At 43.3% G+C, this 26,662-nt stretch overlaps 2 protein-coding genes across 2 annotated transcripts in view; one reads left to right on the forward strand and one right to left on the reverse strand.

Moving 5' to 3' along the window:
* The window catches only part of lpar6a (lysophosphatidic acid receptor 6a), a 281,763-nt gene that overhangs the window by 48,727 nt on the left and 206,374 nt on the right, over positions 1 to 26,662 (forward strand). The window lies entirely within an intron of this gene.
* tenm4 (teneurin transmembrane protein 4) overlaps positions 1,775 to 26,662 on the reverse strand; it is a 108,095-nt gene continuing 83,207 nt past the window's right edge. Inside the window, exons 27-33 of the mRNA XM_062472826.1 lie at positions 22,620 to 23,497; positions 18,739 to 18,911; positions 16,833 to 17,068; positions 12,808 to 13,104; positions 10,221 to 11,835; positions 8,563 to 8,705; positions 1,775 to 4,849 (exon numbers count right to left, since the gene is read on the reverse strand). Of these exons, the coding sequence (XP_062328810.1) occupies positions 4,091 to 4,849; positions 8,563 to 8,705; positions 10,221 to 11,835; positions 12,808 to 13,104; positions 16,833 to 17,068; positions 18,739 to 18,911; positions 22,620 to 23,497 (4,101 nt within the window). The 3' untranslated portion in view covers positions 1,775 to 4,090. The remainder of the gene's footprint in view (positions 4,850 to 8,562; positions 8,706 to 10,220; positions 11,836 to 12,807; positions 13,105 to 16,832; positions 17,069 to 18,738; positions 18,912 to 22,619; positions 23,498 to 26,662) is intronic.

The raw sequence follows: 26,662 nt of genomic DNA on the forward strand, positions 1-26,662 counted from the left end.
TAGTTGCCGTAACTTTCATTTTCACCGTCTCTAATTTCAAACGTTCTGCATGCTGCAGAAGCTGCTCACTATTTCATCTGGCAGGGCTCAAAATGAGACCTAAACCTTGAGGAATACTCAGTCTCTCTTTATTGTGGCCCAGTTGGTTTGCCATTCCTTGCCTCATTAGCTTTTATGATTTGCCTGCCACATGCATAACTGATAGAGAGGAGTTTGTGGACCTGAATAATAAAAGACAGCTTTGGAGACACTCCTGCCCATCCAACCATGTGGCTGTCTGACGGGGGCAGGTGGATTAAGTATCACATTGAAGCCCATCAGTTAGTGTCGTTAAAGCTGTTGGGAGCACTTGAGACAGTGTTGCTAATTACATCCACAGCTATTCATCAAATCCAAGTTCTATTGACCCCTATTTTGGTCTGTCCAGAAACAGGTATGCAGCTGACCAATGTGAAGTAACAGTTCCTGACATAGCAGGTGTTTGATTGTAATGGTTCAAATTAAATAACACAACAAGGGATGAAGGGTTGGGCCTTCAAGCTCAGTAGGAATCAGCCTTTTAGTGACTGAGTAATGGCATGCATTTTTGTCAGTGCTTTCCCCACACTGTACTCAGAGTGCTCAAATTATCACCAAGTGGAAGCAGATGGAGCATGAAAGTAATCTGTAGATATCCCTCAGTATCTGCAGGAAAAAGAGGAAGAAGAAAACAAATCACCTGAGTTTCAGTCTTAAGAAAGGGATCAGAGTCATGAGGGAGGGTGGTTATATTGAAAGGTAAGACAAACATTCAAGGAAAATGCAGGCCAGTGGTCACTTTCCTCTCCTGATTAAATGTCAGCCATTGTAAAGTGAGAGAGAGAGGCAAAGTCTCAGTCGACAACACAGCATGATTGTTCTGTGCAGCAGACTGCTGCTTCTGCAACCACAACCGGGGACCCGAGTAAATCAAAGTGATACGCAGGATAGCTGTCCAGAAAATAGGCAATGCTGTTGACCAAATTAGAAAGCAGGAAAAAAAAACACAATCAATGGAAATAAGTGTTCGACTTGACTAGCAGTGCAAATTATAATAGCAGAGCAAAATAAATGTTTTTTGGAATATAGTGTTTATCCTGTTTAACACATGATCAAAATTAAACTCATCCTTGCCAAGGGCCATTTCAATATTTTACGGTAATTCAGTCAGCAGGCCTTCCTCGTTTCCTAAGAGACACCACTCCACCATGGGCCAGAAGGTTCACCTCAAAGCTGCCACTATAATACAGGAATCCCAGCCCAGAGGGAGCTTTGGTTCTGTACCAGTTCTTCACAGACTCAAACTTTACTCAGAGTAGGAGAGTAAATATCAAGGTTGTAATCATGTCCCATGCTGTTTATCCCTCATACCGAGAAAGCACTGTTCCCCCTCCTCTGATCAATGCAGTGTAGAGACTTACAACAGAGTGCTGTGTGCACAGGTAAAACAGTCCATCAAGCTTCCCTCTGGGCAAAGTGCTATCCTTGCCTGCAGTGAGTGTAAATGTTACAGACGCCCCATGCCATCGCCACACACTGTCAGAAGAGTCCTGAGGCACACAGTATGTGTCCGTCCCTTTCCACACTAATATAAAAGGGTTGAAAACAGGCCCTGGTCCACATAATGCATTCAATTGTGTCTTTACTTTAATACCCAGTTTATTGTTTTAGGCACTGAATTACTAAAGGAGTCACTCTCATCCCTTTGGCTTACAGTGACAACAATATTATTTCATACTCTGTGTGTGTTAGCAACATACATGTTGCACTGTAGTGTGGAATAGTAAGTGTATTGTGTACTACATGAGATCTGACACGTTAACAGAAACAAACATTCAAAGCTACATGCACTGACCCTTTTAAACAGGCGCTGAGGATGGCAGCTTACAAAACACAATGAATTAGTACAAAGTGTAAACACAAAATATTCCTTTTATTTTGAAACCTAAAGACTACACAGGATCACTGCTGTAGCTCTAAAAGGTGTCTACATTTGCATTTAATTTACAGCTTATTTAGTTGTTTCTTATATACAAGGTCAAGGAGAAGCGCTAAAAACACAGTGTTGACAAATAGAAACTCAAAAATGTTTAACTTTAGAAAAAGATACAGCCTCATGAAGCAACAGTTCTCAGTGCAATATTCCACAATGGACATTTTCCTTCAATGTCACGGTATCAACCAACAGCAAAAAATACTGTGTACTGAATGCTTAACTTTTGTACAGATAAACACTTATTCACCCGATAAACCTTGTCAGGTACTTGATTGCAATAACAAAAAGTGTCAGTGGACCATCTTAACAACGACCGAAGAACCAGTTGTTGTACCAATAACACCCTTTTCATCATATTTAACATCATCCTCCAAAATCCACTGATTTATGTTTTTAAAAAGATTGCCCATTTATTTTTTCTTTCTGAAAGACTTAGACACCGGAGCTACCATATCAGAGAGACCTCATTATGTCCAAAAGGATGATTTCCAAGGTTTGCGTGTATCTAAGACATTTTGTCTGCCGGGTGGAACTAACACACCTGGAGGTCTAATGCATTTCAGCAGCCAGGGGTCCTGCTGGATACCGTCTCTAAAGATTCAGAGCACTTCAGATACTGACCCCTGAGCAGCCCTTAGGGCAAAGGCTATTCATGGTTCTTTACTGCACCACAATACAATGCTCAGCCAACTAGTCCAGCAGTCAATGTTTTAATAAGGCTACCCAGGAAATGTTTTAGTAATGAGATGTTTTTTAAGCAATTTATCTTTTCTCACCTTGACAATCTCTCCACTCAGAGCATATTTGATAGGATGAATATAGAGAGAAATACTGCTCAGAAAGTACATTACTAAAAGAAACACTGCCATTCATGTATGTTTTAGACTGCTGTATATCAGTATAATGTATTCTTTCATCTTCTGTAAATAAAAAAAACACACAAGTAATTATTTTAACTAAATAACCTTTCCAAACATATTCATACTTTATTCAAAGTGTAGATACACCCTTAAGTATTGTTCAAGTACAACAATTAGCAATAAAAGGGACAATAGTTCACATTTCTGAATTCACATTTGTTATACTGTTATTTCATATAGCTATTTATAAAACCAAACCAAAGGTAATTCAAAACCATTCCCATAAAATATCCTTTGTTGTGATATGGACATTTTAGTTCCATATTATCTTTTTTACAGGGTTGGCTTTAGTATTTTCATAATAGAGTTGTCTGGCCACAGTCAAATAAGGAGTAGTTTTATCTTCTTTTTTTTCTATATGGACAGCAGATCCCAGACAAAAGTAAAGAATAATCACACAAAATCATCATAAAGTGACTTCATATTTCTTTTGTCTGCATTACCATCATTTTGATTCAACCATTTAATCAGTATAAAGTCCACTGAGAGGCTGTCAGCATGCTCTGTCAGGGTGCTCTAGAGCCTTCAAAGCTTGTCTTGGTTAGGACCACAAATGAGTACCAGGCTTCTCTTTAAAAAGTAACATTACGAGACATTACACAAAGGTAGGTGCTTAGACAAGTTCAGCTGAGGTCCTGATGAGGGAGCTATGGACGGCAGACTTGCTATTTATCAATGGCTGGAGGAATGGGGTCTTCAAGTATAAAAACAAGCGATTAAAAGAGAGGGTCTCTCCTTGGCTGAGGCGCAGAAAAGGCAGAACGGAGCAAGCTTGTGAATAACAATCTGCTAGACTGGCAGCAGAGTAAGAGCCAGCGTACGGAATGCGTTACCAACACTCTTTAGAATCCTTTGAACAGAATCAGCAACAGGGACAGAGAAATGGAGTCGCAAACGTAAGTCATAGGCGTCCCAAATGTCATCTTGTAGCAGCCACACTTGCAGGGAAAAGACTGTTGAAGAATCTTAAAAGGAGAAGGGCACTCGACTGTTAATGCAGTGCAACTGATAACAACCATGTGTTTCCATATAGCGATATCAAAAAAACAAGTTGAAGACAATCAAAGAAACAAAAAAAGTGGTCATGTAAGCAACTGTCTTTGGCAAGTAGTCCTTATATGGTGTTTGAGTTTGTCAGTGGTGCCTGGTTTTCATGTCACCTTCGGCCCATTTCACTTTGTCTCATAAAATGAACATTGTAAACACTGTCTGACAGCTCTGGGTATTGGTCCACTGAAACCACATAGTAGCCATCGTAGCCCTGCACCTTCCCCGAGCCTAAGAGCTGCTGTTTCTCTCCCTCCGTCCAGAGGCGGGAACATTCCTCTCCATCCCTCAGTCTCTGGCGTTCGCGGGCCCAGGCCTGAACTACGGCCCTCTGTCTGGCCAGCTCCAGAACCCGGGCCTTCTCTTCGTCCACGCTGCCGCCGTAGCGCGTGTTCAGACTCAGCGGGCCGTACTGCAGCTGGATGTCGGTGATGCGCCTAGTCCTGCCGTTGAGCACAGCGTTGACCTGAGACACGGTCACGTTCACTCCCGTCTCCAGCGTGCGGTGACCCACAGACATGCCAATCAAGGAGAGATCTCCTTCCACAGAGCCAAGCTTGACAAAGTAGTGTGTATCCACGCCGTCAATGGTGAAGTGGAGGTTCTCCAGGTAGAAGGCATCGTTGAGGACAGCTGCCATGCGACGTCCATCCTCATTGGCCAGGCTGATGATGTCAGTGCTGATGCGTCCGTCTCGGATGGCAAGCTTCACGCCCATGCCGAAAATTGAGCCCCCGGAGGCAAAGAGCGTCTTGCCCTCGGTCTGAGGACAGCCAGCGCTGGCGGCACCATAGATCTGTCCAAAGCGCTCCAGTTTCACAAAGGCCTTGAGCTGCCTCTGCACCTCACACTGCACACCCAGGAGAGACTGCAAAACAACACAATGCCTGAGTTAGTCATAACATCCTAAAACCTTTGACTCACATAATGAAACGAAACAACATTGGTGTTATTATTTTTAGCAAGGCATGAAACTTCTTACATTTTCATTTTTACAGTTAATACATTTTGACAGGCCTTTTCTGCCAAAAAATATAAAAATATCCTACTCATCAAGCACCTCACACCTCTCTTTTGCTTATACTCTGGTGTAAGCTCTATTTCCTGATGGTTTTGGAGGAAAAATGCAACCAGACACCGACTATTATTTCTAGATTCAGCTGCTCCCTTTGCAAAAGTGAGAATCATGTTGCTTCATTAACACTTCAAACGTTTCATATTTTGTATTCTGACACTGGAACACAAGGCATTCTTTTTCATGTTAACATGTCTTATGTGGATCATTCGACAACATTTTTACATGTTTTGAAGGTTGTAAATGATTCAGAGCTTTGCCATTGCATTGAATGCACACTATTTGTTTTTTCCAATCCCTGACAAAATATTCTTTTTTTTTATGTATTACATTCTATCAAAACAAATCCTAAAGTCATGAACAAATGTGCCTAATTAGTTCTGCTCTACCAGCTAAGTAAAATAAAAACTCAAATTGATTGAACATCTGGATGGTTCTTTTCAATATGTATTAGTCTAAGCTGTGATCCATGATGACTTCATTACAACAACATACTGTTGACTGGTAGCCTGCAGCTCTTTAAGGAGACCCATTGATAACTCATTATAATTTCAATAAACAAAATATATACAATGATATGGTACTGTGTATTTCATTTATTTCATATATTTTTTCCCTCCACATAAGACAGGAGGATCAATGGACACAGAACAAGCGACAAGTAAAAAATAAATTATGGGTAAAACTGCCATCTCTTGACAGCCACACTGGGCTAAACAAAGAATGAAAAGGGAATGAGTTGGCTGTGAATTTACTTAATTCCCAAAGAGACCAGGAGGCCTTTTCCTCCTCTTTATGTAAAGCCAATTCATTGCACTCTTAGATGAGATAATATATGCTCCTTGCAGAGAACAGGGCATTAGAGCTAGGCCAGTTATATGAGATGGGAGCCGGGTGGCCCACAGCGAGACATCGGCCCAGACAGGTCTGAACAGAACAACAAGCCTGCTGACAGTGTCTACCGCCAAGCTGCCATTGGGGCTAAAAGGAGGTTTTGTCAAGCGCCCAGCCTCCAAAAAACTATTTCTAATTTGGTCTCTCTGCTGGCCTCTGGTTCCCTCTCTCCTCCCTCTGGGTTGAACATGGGTCTGAGGATGGGAGGGGGGCAGGGGAGCTGACGGCTGAGACCAGCCTCTCTGGCCAGTCAGTCCCATGAGTGTGTGGGGGTCGCACGTCCCCACTGGCAAGGGGCTGAAGGGGGTTCAGCTGCGATGCAGGGAATAGTGGGAGGGAGCGATGGCCTGAGGGACAATTCACACCATGCCGCTGCATGTTTGTTTACTGCGCTAGCGCTGTGACCCTGGTCAGCTACCTGAGGGAGGCTGGGGAAGGGGACCATGTCTGCCACTTTGCTGAAGCAGGCTCCTGGGACCTCCCACAGAAGCATCAGTCACATAGCATGGGGTGCAATCAGCCTGCAGCACTGCTCAGAGTCCACGATAGAGCTTGGTGCTCTGCCAGACTCCTCTGTCCGACACTTCATGCCATGTTTCAATCTGTATGCTGCTTCAGCTGTATGCTGAAATATGAGCCTGGATGAGAGGAGATTGGGAGCCATGCACATTTCCATTTGGTCTGTACAATACTGCCAGTTTACAGGATATATTGTGTACAGTTTAAGGGCTGAATTCATGCTTCAAAGAATTTTACAATTAATTAGGCTGCTTTGGCTATCTGGAGCGAGGAGCGATACAGCAATAACAGAGCCTTCAGCACTGCTTTTGCAAGTTTAATTCGAAAGAAGATGTGTGTTCAGAAGGGGTGGCCCTTGCTGTAGCATATAATCATTATGTCTTCGACGCACAGGATAATGACTCATTATCTCTAACTTCCCTTTCACTTTTCACATATTACCTGCAGTAAACACTCCGGGGTCCAGTGTAAAAATAGATCTCTTGTAAACATTGTAGATGAGATTAAATATCAAAGATACTTTGGCAAGTTTAAATGTCAGTACGCCAATGGTGAAATTTCCACAAAAGCAATTCCTTTTAAAGCAGTTAAATGAATTAAGTAATTTTAGCAAATGTGTGAGTAATGGCAGTGGAGCGTTGCCTTACAGGCATTGAATAGTTGTCAGGTCTGGGGTGACAACCAAGCAAGTAAAACAGCAAAGCCTCTGTCAGGATCATCACCTGAATTTTGTGGCATGTAAATTGTACGCCTGAAAATAAATGAATCCTCCCCGACATTCATGCATTTATTCCATTTCTCTTCAGAAGCAGAAACTAACATTTGAAAGGGAAATATGTGGAATGCCTTTGAATTCAATTAGATCTGTCCTCTTTGTGACTGCCTTGAAGGAGGCATCGGGCTGAGTTCAGAGGCTCCCTACAGAGCTGGAGATATGGGCAGGCACACATGGGGGGTCCCTAGGGCTTCTTATAGAAACCAACCTCTTGGAGTCCATTACTAGTAGATGTTCACAGCAGGATCTGGCTTCATATTCTGTATTTAACTGGTAAGGCTGAAGGAAGGCTGATTTGACAATAATACTGTACATGTCTAATTGGTCATAGCAGGCTGTAAAGACCTGTGTGCCATCTTTTCGTTTAACTGGTCTTCCTCTGAAACATGTAAAACATCAGGAATTTTCCTGGGTGGGAACTCAAGATATATCAGAAGCTAGTTTTTCCATGTATAGGGCATACAGAGTTTGAGCAATACAGAGGAGGCCAAAATACCTTTCATACGTGAACATAATGTAAACTAAAATTGTTTGGATGAAGTTACGAGAGACAATAATGTTGGTTTAATAGTAGACAGAGGTTTGACCCTTGCTCACTGAACATGCATGTCGTACAATATCTGTTAGTCTAGGCTGGGCCCAACAAGTGGCTATGGGAAAGAAAATTGGGTGAATTAAAACAAAGAAGTAAAAAGTTAGTAGCTTCAGGAGCTAAGTTACACATCCGCAGTGATATCATCACAGGGGCTTTTAGGATGACAGCTCTTCTTTTTATTGACTTAATGGCCATGAAAGCCTATCCTCTTAAGGTATAACTGAGTGACATTCTGCATAAAGCTAGTGTGGCCCGCCACCCTCTCAGCCCTCCTGATGGGTAGCATTCTACATGGCTGTAACCAAACCCAAGACAACAACAGCAGCAGCCTCTTCAATAATTCAGCTTACTTGGAGGCGACTTAAAGGTCCTGATAAACGCACGAATCAGAGCATGTCTGCTGCCTCTTTGACTCGGGCTGAGAGTGTAAGACCGAGATGAAATCAATGGCCAGTGGTGGAGGGAACGAGGAGTGAATTTCCCTAATGGCAGGACAATTACAAGAGCTGTTTAGCCTGACCCCATTCCCTGAGATGAGGGCCAAGAGCTGAGACCTGGCTCACTGAGCTGTGGCTGGGTCGGACCATCTCCCCTGGGCGTCTGCCCTCCGAAAGCCTGGCTTCCTGCTAATGAAGTTGGAGGGGAGAGGAGCGGTCGTGGGCGAGGATGGTGTGAGGCGAGGTGTGCTGTTCGACTGAAGAGTGGCAGGAGAAACAGGTTTACCTTGGTGCTGTCCCACTCCTGTGTTTTAATCTGGGTGCGGACCAGCTCGTAGGATGGCTCCATAGCATCTGTGCTTGGTTTGCGGTAGCCAGGGATGACGTTGTACAGTTGGAACCCGAATGTCACTAGCCAACTGTTGACATCTGTCAGAAGAAAAATTGTGTCATAAGAAACATTTAATTACTAATCGCAAACAGACTGTATTTTCTACAGCACAAAAACTTTTCTGGTTTGAATGAGAACCTACAGTTCAGTGAGAGGGATTCATCTAAACGCTTGACACTGCAGGTCGAGTGGTTGTCTCCTTGAAGTAATCTCCACTCACAGTCAGGACACTTGATTTTTTGTCAGACACTGGACAAGCTATGATTAGTTTATGATGCAAGGCTGTGGCAACATGCGGAGAGAAGATTCCTCCCCGCTACAGGTGCCGCACTAAAACTGACACAGCTGGATCTAAGTGGCATCTGGGATAGATTCTCATGCTGATCATCAGCTGTCTTATGTCAACTCCACACAGCTGTTTAATCACTGAAATGTGTCTCTCTTTATAAGGTGCCAATCAATTGGTGTGATAGAACGAACATTACTGAAAGCAGTTTTTTTCCAATATTTTGGCCCCAAGCAATATTTGTCACAGCAGAATCATTGCATTGACACTTGGGTGCACGTTTGTCAAAGCTCTGTAATGCCACATTGTGCCACCTGACAAAGCTATTTTAAATAAGAATTTGTTTGAGGACAATGAAAGGACCATAGCAATTCAGTGAATGGAATGGAAATGTCAGCACCATCAATCACAATTGAGGCAGACCCACTCTGGTATCTAACACTGCTTGGAATAACTAGTGGACTGCAGAACTGAATGCCCCACTATTTAAGTGAGGATTACAGGCAAACTCAGGATTTCTTTTAGCAGAAATACAGCAAATAGCACCTTACTTTATTCAACTGTACCACTCGAAAAATTTGAAATAAATTATTCTGAAATATCTGGAAATGCTTATTAATGCAACTGGCAAAATCATAAAGACAAAGACTGTATGAGTAACTTTTCAATTAGGGGACTTTGAGTTAAGATTTGGAAATAGCAGAGAACAAGCCATAACGGTCAACTAGGCAATATGTTTTGCCAGGATGTATTCTTGCCCAGTGACGTGACAGTAGAGTACCCTCATAATACTGCTCTCTTCTACCAATGTGGCTGTGCTTCTAACAACAGAGGTTGATACAGCAGCCCGTAGCCTGGGCCTCTATAGGCCCATTGTGTTCTCCGTCTCCATTGGGGAGCTTCGACTGCCATTACCCCCCCCCCTTGCACAGACGCAACAAAGAAAGATTTGATATTTTTGGGAAGAGACCCGAATGTTCAACAACAGAGGGGACTTGGCTGTGCACTATAGTTAGCTTTGAGCACTAGGCAAATGAAAATTATAGCTATTGGAAAGAAATTGACAAAATACAGCAAAAGCAGTGAAGATGCTCAAAACAACCCATAAAGTGGGCACACTGTTTTTCACTTTGATGTTGAGAGGGACTATATTTTAGTGTGGTAGAAGGTATTTTTAGAATGTAATTTTGAATTCCAAAGATATCAAAGGGATCATTTCAGAAGAACCGGTTTCACTCTGTCTGCATCAGGCGTCCCTCTAACTCACCTGTCATGTAGCACTTAGTCTCCTGGTTGTTGCTCAGGGGGTTGTTGTTCTTGAACATGTAGAGGTTAAAGGGCACAATGTTGTTGCTGTTGAGGCGGCTCCAGACTTCGTGGTCTGGTGTAGTCCATCGACCAGCCAGGACATCGTAGTCCCTGCGGCCCATGTGGACCAGCCTGCTGAGAGGCTCGTACAAGCCGCCCTGGTAACCCACCACCAGCTGGAAGCTGGGGTTGGTGTCCAGGTACACCTCTCCAAAAGCTGTGTGAAGAATCTGCTTGATCATGATGCCTGAGCCGCTGAACACAGCCAGTGGGGTTCCTATGTTGTCACAGGCCACATAGAACTCATCTCCACTACTGAGCTCCATGGCGAACAGATGTCCCTGTAGGTCATAGTAGAGTGAGGTGATCTCTGAGCTGGAGTGGTTGTACATGTGGGTGACCCTGGTGGGGCTGGAAAGGTCAGCATAGAAGAACTGCAGGTGGTGACCCACGCTGCTTCTGCTGGACACCCTCCGGCCAAGTCCATCGTAGCGGTATGTGATGGCCCACCCACTCACCTTGTTGTACACCTTAATCAGAAGGCCGGCGGAGCTGTACTCAAAGTAGTCATTCCCTCTTTGCTTGAGGAAGCCGTCCTCGTCCACCCGGTACAGGACATCTCCCAGACGAGTGATCCTGTCTCGGAGGTCGTACCGCAGTGGCGTGAGGCGGGCGCTGTTGCCCGGGCTGAGGAGGTGGAGGTTGCCATTAAGGTCGTAGCTGTACCTCCACAGGGGCTTGTCGTTGATAGAGACCACCTGGAGCTGGCCATCTGCATCATACTCGTAGGTGTAGCGAGTCGTGTTGGCATAAGGCCCCACTTTCAGCTCCTTGGCCACCATCCGGCCCATGTTGTCATACTGGACCATCATCCAGTACATGAGAGAGCGGAAGATCTCGTACTGCACCTCCTTCACCCGGCCGTAGGCGTCAAAGTGCTTGGTGTGGGTCATAACTGCTGTGGTGATGATCTGATTGATGTCATAATAGATCACGCCAAATTTCCCAAACTGTTCCGTCTTTCCAGACACATCGTCATAGCGATACAGGTCAATCGGCAGAGGGGTCTCGTTGATGACGGCCTGCATGCTAGTGACCCGGAAACTGTTATCATAGACGTAGTCGAACCGTGCATTAACCATGCCTTCCTCACTAAAACGGAAGATCTGCCTATCGATGAGAGGTCCTATCTGGCGGTAGCGGATGGTGCATGTGAAGCCCTCGCTCTGCAGGTTGACTGTTTTCAGCATGCCCGCTGCCTCGTCATAGGAGAAGGCAATCCGAGTGGTGTCATACAGGATCTCCAGCATTTTGGCCAGCTTGCCGTACTTGTAGATGACTCTGCGGCCTGTTCCCATGTAGGTGGTCTGTAGCAGCTGGCCGTTCTCACTGTAGTCCTGCAGCACGGAGGCGTTGCCTTCTGGCGGCCCATAGGTGTTTCTATAGTAACCGATGGACCGTGTGGTCTCCAGGGTCTGCCGTGCAACGTTGGGCATGGTGACAGAGGAGAGGCGGTCGTTCTTGTCAAACTCAAAGATGTACTGCCGCTGACTGTAGAGCAGAAGAACCATGGACTGTCAAGAAAAAGAGAGAGAAAATGTTTTCACACAATTTGCAAGAGTAGCACTTCCAGCTCCTATAAATTCATAATATGTAATAATATCACCTACCGTATGTACTTACAACAGTGTGCATGCTGTACAGTATATTATTAGGTCAGAAGACATGAAAGTATGCCAAAAAGGTAAAGTTAGGTACATTTCTCATGGTTACAATGCTTATTAGGCATGCAAGTTAGACTAGAACATCTTTATATCCACCCATTTCCTCCCTGTCATGCTATAACTAAAGAAATACATTAAAATGTTTAGAAAGGTTGAAAATAAATCTACAGATAGTCCTCTGATGTTACAATGTCCTGAAGACATGATTTTCTAAACATACATCTTCTTGTTCCTTGTGTTTGGGGCTCTTTTGGTCTCAACACTGAGTCTCTCACAGTCTCCACAAAAACGGGATTCTATGAGAAGTCTTTTGGGTAAATAAACAATATTTTGAAATTGCATCTAAGACTGTCACAACAGGGTGTCTGTGTTTCAATGATTGTGATGAGTTGCTAAACTGACTTCAGACTAACACTGGGGCATTTTCAATGGCATTTTCATATTAAATGATTAAGTCTGCAAATTGAAGCCTGTTACATTCCCCTGAAAGATAAGTAAACTGCGTAATTTACTCTGTTCTGCTCCTCAAAGCTATTTTAGGTACAGCTGTTCTGTCAGACTGCACTAACACTGTGCAATTCCTGCCAAGAGCACCAGACAGGCTTTTATTACACTTTAACAATTGTTGAAGCCAGAATTGGATAATATGCAACAAAACTATCCAACCCTACTGGAGGATTAAAAGTTAACTTTGAACCACAGTGTCAAAGCTCCTGTTAAGTGCTCTTTTTGGACAAATCCCTCAGGGCTGAAACAGAGAAATCAAGATGATCTCCCATCTGTACAGGGGATATTTTCCATCAGCAGCAAACTCTTGTTTACCTTCTCCAGGTAGGTGTAGCTCCACGATTTACCATCAGCAAAGATCTGGGATGTGATTCTTCCATTCTGGTCGTACTCCATACGTACTGACATGGTTCCCCTCTGGATCCCTGCCACATGTCCACCTGGGGAGTAGGTGACGTTGACCCCATTGAGGCGACTACTGGGTGCCCACAGTGTGGGTCTGCCAGCATGGTCATAGTGGATCCGCAGTGTGAACTTCCTGTGGTCATCATAAACCTTTTCTGTCCTTGTGATTCTGTCAAAGTCTAGTGACAGCAAGTTTCTATTGTGAACCTGTGGCAGAGAAAGAAGCAGGGGACAGAGTCAGTTCAAAGTTCTTGCCACTACTGAAGTTAATAATAATGTGAGAGAAGAGCGAAGCAATGTGTTTTGGTAGTTAACAAGGATTGGAGAGAGCCTTCCTTGAGCAATGTTTTCTGAAGTGCAAGCCTGTGAAGAAATCTAAAACCTTACCTTAAGTGTGATTCTTTAATAATTACAATAGAAGTCAAATCTCAAGAGTACATAAATCATTGAAGTGATGCTTTTATAGGAATTACCATATTTCTTTGTTTGTGTAAAAATTCAGTGGATGTGCTTATTCATGCAAGGAAAATAGGAGCCACATTGAACATTAAAATCATTTTTTAAGCTGACAGAAAAGAATTATCAGGCATAGATGACTCACTTTACTTAGCTATTTCTGTAAATTGGAAAAAAGTAAGAATAATCAATTCCACTCCTTTGCGAAGGAAGAAGTCAAAGGCTCAGAACATTGTTTGAATGCCACTTCACAGTTTCTGCACCATGCTAATGCCTGAGGCCTCGGTGACCCCTGCACACACTGTGATCAGAGCAGAAAGGCTCTCCTCTCAACATAGTAATCCACAGGCCACGTCCAGGTCAGCCCGGATAGGAAGCCCCTGCCAGGCTTTGTCTGAGACTAACCGTGCTGCAGTATAAATGAAGCGACAGCAGCAGCTTCAATCAGCATAATCTGACTAATGGAAGGCATGCAGGAAAAGCAGGGCAGAAATCAGGGACAGGGGACGCGAGGGGAGGCACACGATTGTTAAAATGAGCGGGTGTCTGAACAAACAAATAGGATATCAGAAGGAAATGAAAGGCTACAGTATGCTTAAACAGTTTCCCTTCCCCTTCCTTCCATCCTCCATCCATCACAACCCTCTTTATTTCTGTTTGCCTTCATGTCTTTCTGATTATTATGCCTGGTTACCCATCAGGTAGCCTGGCACACAGGTTGGCACAGCTCTACGGGGATTAGTAGAGTCTTAAAACAACTCTGAATGCTGCCTCTGGCCTTTCTCTAGTGGCTTGGCATCAGTGAGCAAGTCACAAGGGGCTGGTGGTTTGTTAAGTCTCCTTTCCCCTTCCTCAAACGAAAATGAGCTGGCTCAGGTCTCTATTTTGTGAAGGGACAATTACACTGGGGCCAATTAAAGTCTCCAATACCTAATAGAGAGGATTATTTGACATCAAAAAGGAGTGTGCACAGGAATAGCATCATTAATTCCCTGAAAGGCTGAAGCAACAACAGTAATGACTCCAAACAATTAAAAAGGGACATTCCTAATTTCCCAAGCCTCAATGGAAGATACTGTAACAAGACAGTCAATTTAGCCATTGTTTGCTGATCTGACATTCAGATGGATCCGTCTATACAAGAGATGACAAGTTATTTTGAAGACACTCAAGGTTTTTGTAGTAACTTCCACCATCTCTGATCAAAAACATGAAACTCCTATTGTTTGCAGATGAGTGTTCTGTTCCCAGGAAAGAACAGGAGAGATGGTGTGTTGTGATCTGCATAGTGGGATTGATTAGGTGGGTGGATAGGAAAAAATGGGAGAGACAGGGATCCTCATGAACAAGATCTGGTTCAATGGTTTTCAGCAGAGATATTCTGGGCTTCTGGAGAATGGAAACCCATTCAAGAGGAATGTTTTAAATTGGATGCTGACTTAAACAAGAAGGGGTGAGACACGGATGGTGGAAGCATTCGCCTCACATCCACATGTCCAGCTAAAATGTTTAATTTACGCATATTTATATTATATTCAAACTTTCAAAAACATAAATCAGCCTAATTATCTTTAGGGAGTAATCAAACATGTCCTTCAAAAACCTCAGTTAATTACCATTAATTACCTCTTACCATAATCAAAAAAAAATATTTTATAGAATTTAATACATTTACACAATCATTTTGTAGTCCAATTAAAATAAGTCCAAATCTACGTTTTTCATGTTCAATATTAGCTTGGGCATATGTATTGCATTGTTCTTGTGGTCGCATTGCCGGTGAGATAAGAAATATAATCTTATTTGCTCAGTTTCTGAACAAACATGCACAGATATGTGGACTCTGTTATTGGAAAGCGGTATAGGACACAGTTGGGATAATGCAAAGCTAACACAGTGATACCACAAGCTGTGTACAGACAGAACAAGCTTTGTCTCTGCTTCCCTGTTCAGATGAAGCAGCTCAGGATCTAGGCTCCACAGAGTGGCAGCCAGAAAGATTTCCCTATTACATTTACAAACTACTCAAGCTGACAGGCGGCCCCGTTTCCATGGAGAGAAACAGAATTTCGGTGCCCTGGCAGCATAAATCATGAGCTCTCCTGCTGGCTAGGGAAGACCCGAGCGGCACATGTCACTGTGGCAGGCAAGGGCTAAAGCAACGTCTACCAAACACCCCTTTAGCTTCAGAACGTGGCATACACATTTCAACACACACAGGGACCCAGCACACACAAATATATATATAAAGAAACACACTCACAAACAAGCTCAGACAGGAACATGCAGACACTCAATGTCCTTGCTTTTGTTGATTTACATTCACAACCCTGACAACAATGCATGCACAAACACCCAGAATGACCCACACACCTTCCCTCTCCCTCCTTGCTCTTTCTCACGCATCCCCCCCGCCCTCCCCCACCCCGCCACACACTCACCCAGCCACCCACGTAATATCACTTGACATGCCACTCAAGGTCGCTCAATGATTCCAGCTCATCCCTCTTCTCCCCATTAGGCTGCTCCCATTTCCTAGCTCACCCCTGAGGCCATTGTCTGTTACATACATTAGAGGCTTTCATTCCAAAGGGATGTTAGGACCATTAAATGAACAGCCAATGACAGACAAAGTGGCACCTCCCATTAGCCATGTCACCAACCAGAGCTAGAGCCACACTCAGCTATCTTAACCAAAGATTTAGTTTGCTTTACCTGAGACAAAAACAATGAAATTTACCGTGAATACATTTAGGTTCAGGCTCAATTCACGTTTGGTAATTCGTCACATTCTACAAAGAAATAGTGTGTTTATCCTTATAAAAATAGGGTCTCGGAGATATTCTGTGTGCTACAGCGTTATCACAGCAAGGCCAGCTTACCGAGGCTGCTAGCCAACTAGGTCACATAGATTGATTGGTTCTGTTATTGCCTCTCTAAAGGTTTGACTGTGTTGCTGAAATTTAAGATAACACTACTTTTCACAAGACCTCACTGTTTTCTTTCAGAAAACATAAATACATAACGTGTGTGAGGTTCTATGCGTGTGTGCTGTATGTGTTTGTGTGTGTGAGTGCTGTGCACAACCGTCTTAGAAGGTATTGTAAGCTGCTGCGGCAGGTATGGAACAGAGGCAAGGAGAAAGTCCTGTCAAAATAAGGGTTAATGACCTGGCCCAGGTCACCGGTGCATGGCGGCACTCTGTGACAACATCAACCTTCTCTGATCTCTGCAGGACTGTGCTAAACACTCCATGTTATTAGTGAAAGTTAAGGTTGTCTGCAGTGCAACACTTCAAATAACTTGGTCACTGTATTAATTTTTTCAAAGATATACTGCCCTGGGACTCTTAGACTCACTAACCCAATCTTGGTGCTGCAATGAAAATATACCAAAAATGATATAGAGGAAAATAAATCCTCCTTTCTGATTTGGGATTGTTCATTTGTGAGTGTGTGTGTTTGTTAAATAAGCCTTACCCTAAGCCGGCGTCCATACACGGTGACCTGACCACGGGCTTGCTCTTTCCTCTGTCTCCACTCCACCAGATTGAGGCCATTGTCGATGGCCAGGGTGACGTTCCTCTTGCTGACTGTGGGGTTGACAGTGCCGGCCAGCAGGTGGGGCTCTGTATGCAGGGACACCTCCATGCCATTGGCCAGCACCAGACGTAGAGAGCCATCCAGTCCAATGTAATAACTGTTCCGGACTTGATCTGAGGTTTAAACATATGTACACAAGTATGATTGGGGTTGTGTTCTAAGACAAACACATTTTGTTCAAGAACCAATCACAATAAATTGATCATATCTAACGTCCTAATCATCATTGCTGTGATCTAAAATGGCTGCGCAGCCACAGCCCGTTTAGAAGCAGTATTTAACCACAAAAGGTGTGAGGATGGCTGTTCTGTGACAACAAAGACAAATAGAGGGAGGTTTCACAGCACCAATAAAGCGAAGTTTTACAGCTGTTCCTGTAGCCTAAAGGAGATGGGAGTGGAAGCTATCAAAATCAGATAGCTTGCCTGTGGCCACACAGCACACAGAGCTCCTGTCACTGTCCCCAGGTGACTAGCAGCACAAGACCCAGAGCAGAGAATAATGTTTCCTGAGAGCTCCTCTTATATATTCATCAGAGAATGTCCTCTTCTAGCCTCCTATCAGAGCACTGGCAGGGACCAAGATGAATATGACTCTCATTAACAGCTGTTGAGAATTAATGGCCTGTCAGACAGTTCACTAATTACTTTATTTTGTTGGATGGAAAAACAATCAAACCATACATCTAGCCTATTTACAGTGGAGTATGTCAGGTGTGAACAAGTGCAACATTTCAGAACCGCCTTTTTACATCTTTGTTAGTCAAGGGTGGAACATCTGGTTGAAACCATCTCTCGACCATCTACATCATTATAAACGTGCATCTGACACCACGACTCAGAGATTTAATCCTACACTAAACATTCCCCTTTCATTCACAAACTCATTTAGTTGTAATTTCAGTTTCAGGGTGAATGCACGTACATACACAAGTCACCAGGTGCGCTATAAAAGTCAACACAACCAAGTGTGCCAGAATCTACATTGACAGTATACGCGTGTGAGAGAAGAGAGTGCTACCTGTTCTGTGATTATGGACGTGTTAGTTGACAAAGCGGACAATGGTGAATTAATTAACAGAGGCGTGCCTGGCGCAGTGCCTTTTGCCAGCAGATGTCCAACACAAGGTCACCACAGTGAGTTGACCATTTCACGCTGCCGCATGAAGCCACCAGGGGTTATCATCTCCCCTTTCACTCTGCCCTAGGAGAGTCATCCAATCAATGTGGAGGGGGAGGAGGACTCTTTCAAATCAAATGCTAGTAAGGAAAAAATCTTTACATTCTTTTCGAAATTGAACCAGGGCTGGAGAGTTCAAAGCTATCAACTGGTAATCGATGCAGCAGTCGGTCAGGCACAAAACAGGATACCAAAATGCCCAAGTATGCAAGAAAATTCACGGATACAAGGCTTGGGCCTGAGACCCCCCTTGCACTCTCTGTCTAGTCCTGACTGATTGGATTTCCTAAACAGAGGACCTCTTGGCTGACAAAACTGCATTTTTATAGATCAAGTTTAGAGACATAAAATCAATATGGACTTTCAGATCTGTGAGTGGGAGGCAGGACTGAAGAAAAAAAACTGTATTTACTCTGCCTACTGTTCACATACAATCATAATACATCAAGATTAGGACTTAATTAGGCTTATTCACCAATAGTACTGAACCACTTCTTCAAAAACACTCATATCTGCAAGTGACAAGACTTCATATAGTTCATATTGAATTCTGTACTTCATCATTTAAATGTATAATTAACATGCATACTGTTCAGATACTCACCCTGCAGAAGAGTGTAGAAGGTGCCGGAGGCTGATAGGTTGGTGGTGACCGTGATGTCCTCTTTATTGGAGCCCTCTGTCTGGACTCGGACAGAGCTGTCTGAGTCCGTGCGGTAGCTGCTCATCCTACCCGTGGGGTGAGTCACATTGGTCAGGCGGCCATAACTGTCATACCTGCAGGCAAAAGCAAGGATGTAGGCCAATAGAGTTACAGGTTATTCACTACAAATCTATTCCCCCCCCAATTAGCATTTATACAGAATGTAAGATTGCATTTGAGATGCAAGAAAACACCATTGATAGTGCTGAATATTGGAGCATATAGTGATACAGTATAAACATTTTTCTGATGTAGACATTTGCTCATTATCCTAAAAGATTAGGAGTACCGACTGATCTCAATATGCCGTCTTGAATTATGAGCATTGGAAGAGAGTGATTCAGAGGCAAGGTTTGAGAGGTGCAGCATTTCCACCGTTTGCAAATCAGTCGGTTCATCACATCCAGGAACATGAGTGGCCAGATTGTCTCATTTGGCCGTGAGAGCACATCAGCATGGAACAATTTGAAATCTTTCAGCTTGTCAGTGCTCCAGCATAAGAGTGAGTGAATGGTGCATTACTTAGAATGAGGACTTTTCTCTGTGCTGTGAATGCAGATTGGAGAGCCCTTGCCGCTGTTGCTGCCTGCCATAATAAGGCAGTCTAATAAATTATATGGCATGGACAAGTTTACAGATATTTCTCTAACTCTTTTGGCTCAAATATCCAAAAGCAAATTGGGAGAGAAAACACCTTCTAGAGATAAATGTTATCTGATCTAAAGAGCACATGTTCTTGGACATTTTTCTCATACATTTCTTGCAGTATTATGCTTGGAAATTCAAAATAGGTACATTTTTGTCTGGCGAGTAGGAGTTTGTGTAATACTGATAAGGTACCTGAAAACCGTTTTTACCTTAAAATTTAACCATAAACAGATAAAATTACATTTTTGTCAGGCTTTAGTATGTTTCGACACCGATTTTTTAAATGCAGTTGAAATCAAGTGTTTAATTTGCCTCTCATTGGACAGCTTCATGTCAGCCACATTACTTCATTTCAACTGACACAAAATGTATATCTGCTTTCACCAAAGACCAGTCCTGCAGACTCCAATCTAATTCCTGAGCAGTGTCGCATGCCCCAGCGTGATCACTGACCCAAACAGCTCTCAATAGAGCTATCTCAATCAGGGCTTGAAGCCAGGCTCATTCCTGAAGCTTCACTGCTGAGATCTATTGGCTCCAGAATGTTCACACTGAGCTGCCTATTAGCTTCCTCTGACCAGGCTTGAGGGTAGGCAGGGGCAGGAGGCTTGAGGGCAGACAGGGGCAAGAGGCTGCATTTTTAGGGGCTCCATGCCTGAGGGCTTTGGGTTGTGGGCCAGGGGCCCAATGGGTCTATAGGGGCTGGGTAGGGGGAAAGAAGCTGTGCTTCCCCCCCCTTGGATGTTCCAACAATCCATTTGTAATGCATCACAAACACTTCAAACACTAGTACTCTGACCTTTTCCTGATGAGGCCCAACCACAGGCAGCACATCAACATCAGCACACTGCACATTCTCACCCCTCAGTGAACCACACTACCCAATTTTTATAGTTCAAATTGAAGACTTGAGGAACCAGGTTGAGTTCTGGCAAGGGGATTTACACCAATCAGCCATAGCATTATGACCATCTGCCTAATATTGTGTAGGTCCCCATTTTTCCACCAAAACAGCCCTGACGTGGCCCGTTGAGGCATGGATTCCACTAGCCCACTGAATGTGTGCTGTGGTATCTGGCACCAAGACATTAGCAGCAGATCCTTTAAGTCCTGTAAGTTGTGAGGTGGGGCCTCGATGGATCAGACTTGTTTGTCCAGCACATCCCACAGATGCTCGATTGGATTGATATCTGGGAAATTTGGCGGTCAACTCAACACCTTGAACTCGTTGTTGTGTTCCTCAAACCACTCCTGAACCATTTTTGCTTTGTGACAGGGTGAATTATCCTGCTGTAAGATGCCACTCCCATCAGGAAATATTTTTTCCATGAAAGGGTCTACATAGTATGCTTAGGTAGGTGGTACATGTGTCAAAGTAACATCCACATGAATGGCAGGACCCAAGGTTTCCTCGCAGAACATTGGCCAAAGCATCACAATGCCTTCGCCAGATTGAATTCTTCCCATATCTGGAATCGGGTACTACAGATTCTGGATACATAATGTGTATTTTGATGAGCTTTGCTACTAAATATAAGCATCATCAGAACCAAGATTGGCTATTCTGTTTGGCAATTAAGCATCTTTCACAGTACTGTGAGAGAAAAAAAATAATTTACAGCAATCGTTAAACTGTAGTGCTGATGATTACAAAAAAACATTAGATGGTTACAGGTTACCACCAAATCCAGCTACTGTCAGGGCACAGGAAGCTGACATGGGGCATAGCACTAAAACCATGGAGTAGGTGTTTCTGTGTTCTTTGTGCTTTGTTTCTGTATTTGACCATGCTAAATTATGTTCCGTCTATAGGCTGAAAAACATACATAAACATGAAACAATTCAGGCAGTTTGGTGTGTACGATAAAAACATAAAACAGCCACACATCTGTGTGTTCGAAGATAAATGGTGGTATTTTTTAATATCCAATGGAGGCCAATTATGTCTTTGACCCTCAGGAGGCAGAGTGACCTTGAAAGCGAATTATGTACAAACAACAAAGAGTCCCTTTATTGGGCCTAAACGAAACATGGAATAAATGTGCTGGCGGGGAAATGTGAAGTCATAATCTTATTTTGAGAGAAAGACAGGAAATTAAATGTTTTATGTTAATTATTGTGTTCTTGATATGCCATTTATTTCTGTTTGTTTGTTGCCAAAAATACAGAAGCAAAAGTAGAGACTATTGAACATATCATTGCTTCCATGGTAGAATAAAATCTCTGTTGCATTCCCTGATTAGTTTTTTTTTTACCATATATTGCCGTTGCACGCAAATAACCACCACATTTATTTAATGTCATGTCTATCCACTACATACATTTTAAGGGCAGAGCACTGTGTCTCCACTATGGATTACATATTTGCCGGAAAAGCTTTTTTATTAAACAGATTTACTGCTAATGTATCTTCTTCTCTGAGTCCAACAGAGAGTTGTGTTCCAATGGGATAATTTTATGAGCCATTTGAAAATAATTTCAAAGGAAATGACTCAGAGACAGAACTGCACAAGTCAGGACTGTTTCAGCCTCAGGCTTATACACCCTTCCAGTAGTGTAGGTGGATGCTAGCACGTACAAATACCTTAGCAAGGTCTTTTTACCCTAATTGTTGTTGTTAAATATCTGCTAAGATTGAATTGATAAATGGAAGATATATCAGGGTGTGATATTCCACAAGTGAGCTGGAACGGATATATGAACAGCCAGTCCCAAAAAACGTACATTGTTTGACACACTCATCAAAGACATTAAAGGGTGTGGCGTTTTGAGTGACAGTGAGCTCCAGGCATGTGACCATGACTCGTGAAAAAATATTTAACTGCAATCGACTGTCGACAACAGGTCTAAATATGAATTTCCTGGATTCTGAATATCTAACACATTAGCCCAAAGAGACTTTGTGTACCTGCAAACTTCAATACATCAACATATGCGTAGTTGTAACATTTCCCCTTATAATTACTTTCAGTAAACAGTGTTTGGGATTTATAGGCCCCACTATAAATTCGATTTCAATCCAGAGTTGTGGCAAAGCCATTATCTATAATTGGATCCACTTGGCTTGCAGTGGTGTTACAGTAATGTTTGTGAGCAACTTCTCATAATTGTATTTTAAACAAAATGTTACTTACTCGTAGAACGTTGTCCATCCATTTTCATTACTCTTTGTTGCTAGCAGCCCTGAACTTCCATGGTAAGTCATCACAGCCAGTTCTTGACCCTGTGCAGCAATGCTTTTGAGGGCATTATTGGTTCCAATTGTGAACCAGAAGGTCTGTCCATCAGGCACCATGAGCCATAGAGGCATGCCAGTTGTGTCTCTCCTGAGGGTCACTATGTTCTTGTTTTTGTCAGTGATGGAGCTTAGGTCTCCTTCTCCAGAGTATGTAAGATTAAACAGGTGGTCTCCAGTGGTCAGACTCTGCGTGTAGATATGGCTCCCATTAGAATCAAACAGATAGAGCTCGTCATTGATGGGGGACGACACCTCATACATGCTAAGAGGGTTCAGGTACGGCTTGTTCCTGCGTACATAACGGATGCGGATGTTGCCCAGGTCGGCAATGAACAGCTCCCCGTCGGATGACACGGCTAGCGAAGAAGGTGCGTTCAATTTGGCATCTTTGGCGTAGCCATCGTCCCCGGAGTAACAGTCACAGTTGGCGTCATTCTTGCAGTCGCATCCGCTGGGGGCTCCTGCCACCAGAGAGATCTCTCCATTGGTGGACACCTGCCGTACACGATTGATCTTCTTCTCATCTGACTCCGAGATGTAGAGAATGCCGTTGTGGGAGACGGCGAGGGCGTTGGCGGACTCCAGGGTGGCATGGATGGCCACTTTGCTCATCAGGAAGTGGTCAATGCCCGGCACCTGGCAGTGCATGGGACGGCCTGCCACAATGCGCACCTGGTGGTTCTCAGAGATCTGGAGCACCACATTGTTATCTAGCACATAGAGGGAGTTGTCCATGGGGCTAACGGATAGATCTGTAGGCCACTCTAGACGCACCTGTGGGAAAGCAGACCAGAGAGATAGAAGGGTCAGAAACAAAGCGGGCACATTTGATCTACCAAATCCTAACATTATCTGTGGGGAAAAACCCTCCAGGCAAGAGTAATTGAAAACACTTTTCAAAACATTAGATATTGTACAGAAAACTATCAAGCTCTCTCCTAGCATGGCCTTGCAAGGAAAACAATTTTTGAAAAGATTCTTATCTGATAAGAAGGAAAATAGCAGTAAGAACACTGTTAAAAACACCAAAACAAGATTTCTGAGATTGAACTTGATAAGAGGAGTATAGGAAACAAAAAAGAAGAGGAGATCCAAATAAATGATCAGATGAACCCAAACCATTATACAGCCATAGATAATGCACACTCTGGATACTGAAAGACTGGACTTGGGCATCCGTCAACCTGGCAAAGTGGATCTCTTTTTTTGCTTTGGGTTATTAATTTAGTAATAACAAAAAGACAGCAGGAGGTAAAGTCCATGAGGACAAAATTAAGCACATTTAGCAGATAAAAGTCCTGGTTACATCCCCAAATTATGACTTATTGTTCTGCAGATAATGCATCTAGATTTTAACAAGTACTATTGGATTCATCCAATTCACGAACTCCCTCTGCACTTACAAACCCAGTTTCCCCCAAGATCTCTTAGGAACATAATATGAAGTGTCATATTTCAATAGCAGCCTTGGAGCAGCAACAAGAGAGACTGATTAAAACCTGGTCTTAATTTACTGGAAAATACAAGGACTAGTTTGGATGATGGACAGCTTTTACATGAGCCAGAATTAGCATTGATTTGGATACCTCGTCTTACAGCCGGGAAGTAGGAAGGGGATGGAATTACCTTGCAATTACTATGGTTCACTAATCTTTCATAGGGGCATGATGATGCAAGTTCACAGACCCCTGTCCACAAAATTGATTGGGGAGCAATTCCCTAAGTATCACGTTTTATGATAACATGGAATTAATGGCTCTGCATTTTGGTTTTGTAAAACAGAAATCCATATTCAATTTAACTGCACAAAATCATCACACAACATGCAGTCATTTAGGATGAACTAGCACATCAGGGCACACTGCTGTGAGTTCATAACTAGGCTGAATCTCAGAGGAGGAAGATACTGTTTGGGCATGGAGTGTGTAACCTTCAGCTGACAATAGTTAAACAATACATCAGCAAAAAATCAAATAAAAACTTCAAATTGCTGACTGGTGGATTAAAACAGCCTCCGGGAAATACATTCCCACTGATAAATGTGAAAAAGTTGAGGTTGCCACAATAAATTCCACTTCACAAGAGGAGCAACTCTGCATTCTAAAGGCCTCTGGCCTTCAATAAAAACAGAGCTCTACAAACATAAAATAGAACACTCAATGTATGTTTGAGCAGCTGATTCCAGGAAACCCCTTTCTAGAGTATACAATACATAACATTGATCTAAACCAAACCTGTTTAAACATTCAGTATTCCTCATTTTCTAAATCGTAGGCAATTTGCCGTCAGTAGTTAGCTATTGACAGCTGATTCCAGGTGACCATCAGTTCAATCATTCTTTTTATTATGTCTCAGTCCTGACTGGTCCTAGGTTTCTCCCCATAACATCCGTTTTTCACAGCATTCTTGTTTGCCCAAGCTGATGGCTGATGTTTCCACAAGGCCCCATGTCCTGAAAACCTCCCACCATTTCTCCCAAACCGAGTCGGTTTATATAATAAAAAGTACCTTTGGCTACGCACAACAAACATGAGACTGGCAGTGGATACACGTTGTCTTTCAGAGAGCAGAAAACACATTTACTTGGGAAACTAAGGGGGGGGATTTTGAATTCTTTAAAACATATTCCTTGTCAACACTGGTGGTTTAATATTTTATGAGCCTGAGTGTGGAGTGGCTCGAGGGAGCCTGTTGTCAGGGGGTTTTCACGCCGCTTTGAGTGATGAGGGGATATTTCTCGAGCTCCCGTCCCACATGCTGTAACCCAATCACACCCTCGCCGTCCTGCCTGCACTGGGGCAGCTGTCAGTAGCGCTGGCTCTCCCGCCCATGGCACAGCTTAGCAGGGCACATCAGCCATCAGAGGTAGCCATGGATTTTTCTCCCCCTCAAAAGCACATCTATTTTTGTTTGTAAGCTCACTTGTATTACAATAGCCCATTTTCCATAAGCAATCCCTCTGCTACAACCCCCTTTTATCAATGTGATGCCTGTCTAAACCTATCCCATATTCGGTTTGAAGAACCTTTCAGATTTTAACTGCACATCAATGTCAGCGCAGTCATGATAAAGCTTTCTGAAGTTCCTAACACCCTTCAAGTGAAGATGTGCAAAACGTAATCCCATTCCAAGACATGGTTTCCCTATATACAGTACAAGTGTTTCAGACATATCTCTATGCTATTTTCAAACATAAACTTAAAAATGGAAGACCGCATGCCTTTAAAAAACCACATAAAAAAAGATCTCTCACTGAGGTCATCCCATTAACCTTGTGAAAAATGTCCAGGAAAACCAACGGTTAATGTGTGGAAGGCAAAGAATTGCCTGGCTTAAAAAACACATAGAGGTCACAGGATGAATCATGTTCCATAGCACACAAAGAAGACCATTTCCTGGACGGTACTGCAAATACCAAAGATAATTTTTAAGACATCAGTGACCCTCAGTGAGGAGAGGGAGAGAGAAATCTTGAAACTTTAGTTGATGAAAGTCGGTGACAAAGTAGAGAGCTCTATCAGTGATGAGCCCTCTACAGTGAGACTATGCCGTAAGTAAGTAAGGGGCTGAGTAGTGTTTGAAGTAGGAGCTGTATGCTGTGGATGAATTTTTAATGGATGCTTTTTACTGTCTGAGAGTCCCTGGCAGCACTTGTACGATTTGTCATGGTTGTGGACCGGCAGTCAGTCTGCCTGGATCTCCTCTGCAATGTAGCTGAGGTGGCAGGCATCCATGAGGGGCTTGTGGAGACTGATAGAGAAGCATGGGGTGGGAGGTACAGTAGTAAGGGTTGGGTGGGGGTCCCTGAGGGCCTGCAGTGGGCAGCTGGCAGCTCTCTCCTGTGACTACATCCCGTCACACAAATACAGCTCCACAGTATTGGCAGCTGAGGCCCCCTGGGACAGTTTTCTGGCAGTCACAAATGACCCATACTGGCTA

Source organism: Osmerus eperlanus, chromosome 11, assembly GCF_963692335.1.
Source record: "Osmerus eperlanus chromosome 11, fOsmEpe2.1, whole genome shotgun sequence".
Taxonomy (NCBI): Eukaryota; Metazoa; Chordata; class Actinopteri; order Osmeriformes; family Osmeridae; genus Osmerus; species Osmerus eperlanus.